General features: G+C 57.3%; 1 protein-coding gene across 1 annotated transcript in view; it reads left to right on the top strand.

The window, feature by feature from the left end:
- TEAD3 (TEA domain family member 3) overlaps positions 1 to 1,784 on the top strand; it is a 31,525-nt gene that overhangs the window by 26,386 nt on the left and 3,355 nt on the right. The window contains exon 6 of the mRNA XM_009889289.1: positions 1,561 to 1,572. Within this exon, the coding sequence (XP_009887591.1) occupies positions 1,561 to 1,572 (12 nt within the window). The remainder of the gene's footprint in view (positions 1 to 1,560; positions 1,573 to 1,784) is intronic.

The raw sequence follows: 1,784 nt of genomic DNA on the forward strand, positions 1-1,784 counted from the left end.
GGGAACTGCTGGAGAGGGTCCAGCAAAGGGCTACAAAGATGATGAGGGGACTGGAGCATCTTTCTTATGAGGAAAGGCTGAGGCTCTTGGGGCTTTTTAGTCTGGAGAAAGGAAGACTGAGGGGGGATCTTATCAATGCTTATAAATCCTTCAAGGGAGGGTGCCAGGGGGATGGGAACAGTCTTTTTTCAGTGGGGTCCAGTGACAGGACAAGAGGTAACAGGCACAAACTTGAACATGGGAAGTTCTATCTAAACCTGAGGAGGAACTTCTTTCCTTTGAGGGTGGCAGAGCAGTGGCAGAGGCTGCCCAGAGAGGTGGGGGAGTCTCCCCCTCTGGAGTCATTCCAAACCCGCCTGGACGCCGTCCTGTGCCACTGCTGGAGGTGCCCCTGCTCTGGCAGGGGGTGGGATGGGGGAGCTCCAGAGGGACCTTCCAGCCCTCACCAGTCTGGGATTCCGTGATTCTGTAATAAAAATAGAATAAAATGAAGTAGAATGGAATAGGACTTCCCTGCCACACAGCGCAGGGCATGGGGGAGTCAGCGACAGGAGTGACACCGGGGGGTGCGGGGACGGATGCTGCCATCCCTGGGTGTGCTCTCCGTCCCCGGCCACGCTGCCTGCAGGAATCCGGCAGGGAATAGCTGGGGCAGAGATTCCCCCTGAGCGATACGCTGTGGATGCAAAACATCCTTTCCCAGCTATACTGGGAGGCAAATCCTGGCGCAGGCAGCCCTCTGCCCTCACCCAGCGCTTAGTCCTGTTGAATGGAAACTCCCTTCCGTGAGCAATAGATATATATTTTTAAGCTGCTGTCACGTGCGAGTTCAGGCTGCCCGGCGTGCGGCTGCGTGCCCACGCTCCTGCCCTGCCCCAGGTGAAAATTAATGAAGCGATTGATCCCTGAGGAAGGTTCCGAGGGAAAACAGAGCGGGGGGGACCAGCACGCACGTGTCCTGGCGATGCGGCTGGAGGGGCCGCGAGACCTCGGAGCCCCCCGCTCCTGCCCAGGGCTGCTGCGACCTCCAGAACAGAAGGGAAAAGGAAAAAAAAATAATAATTGGTCACCTATATAAATGCCCACATAGCGGGGTTGTGCCCAGGCTCTTCCTTATGGTTCCTATAGGGGAGTTGGTGCCGACATCCCGGGGAGCAGGGTGCCCTTTGCTGGGCAGGAGCCGGGCTGCTCTTCCTCTCCGTGCCCTGGTTGCAAGCGTTGTGGGATGCTGAGGGGGTTGTAAAGGATATTAAAGGCTATAAAGGATATTAAAAAGGCAGCAAAGGCGCAGGCCTGGTGCTCCACAGCGACCCCCTAAAATAGCGGGGGGCTTTGGCATCCCGTTGCTGGTGGGATTAAGCCCGGGCATCGGTGCCCACCAGCTGCATCCCCCGGTGACCGGCCGGGTCGAGGGGTTCGCTCCCCAAATCAGGCTGCTGTGATGTGCCGGGGTGGGGGATACACAGCTCTGGGGGAGGTGTGTGGGGGGTGTACACATGGTACCCGCAGGCTCCCACGATGCTCTAACCTTTTTTTTTTTCCCCTTTCTTTTGCGGACAGGCCATGAACTTGGTAAGTTGAGCGTGAGTTTCTGATGCCTTTCACCCCTTTCCCACAGAGGGGCTAAACCCTTCGTGTCCCCGGGGGAGCGGAGACGCTTTCCAGACCCAGCAGCTCCTGCCCAGGGGACGTTTGCAAGCTTAAAGCATTAATTAATTAATTAAACCCACCTGGATGCCGTCCTGTGCAACCTGCTGTAGGTGACCCTGCTTTGGCGGAGCGGG

The sequence above is a fragment of the Charadrius vociferus genome, unplaced genomic scaffold, assembly GCF_000708025.1.
Source record: "Charadrius vociferus isolate BGI_N301 unplaced genomic scaffold, ASM70802v2 scaffold1511, whole genome shotgun sequence".
Classification (NCBI taxonomy): Eukaryota; Metazoa; Chordata; class Aves; order Charadriiformes; family Charadriidae; genus Charadrius; species Charadrius vociferus.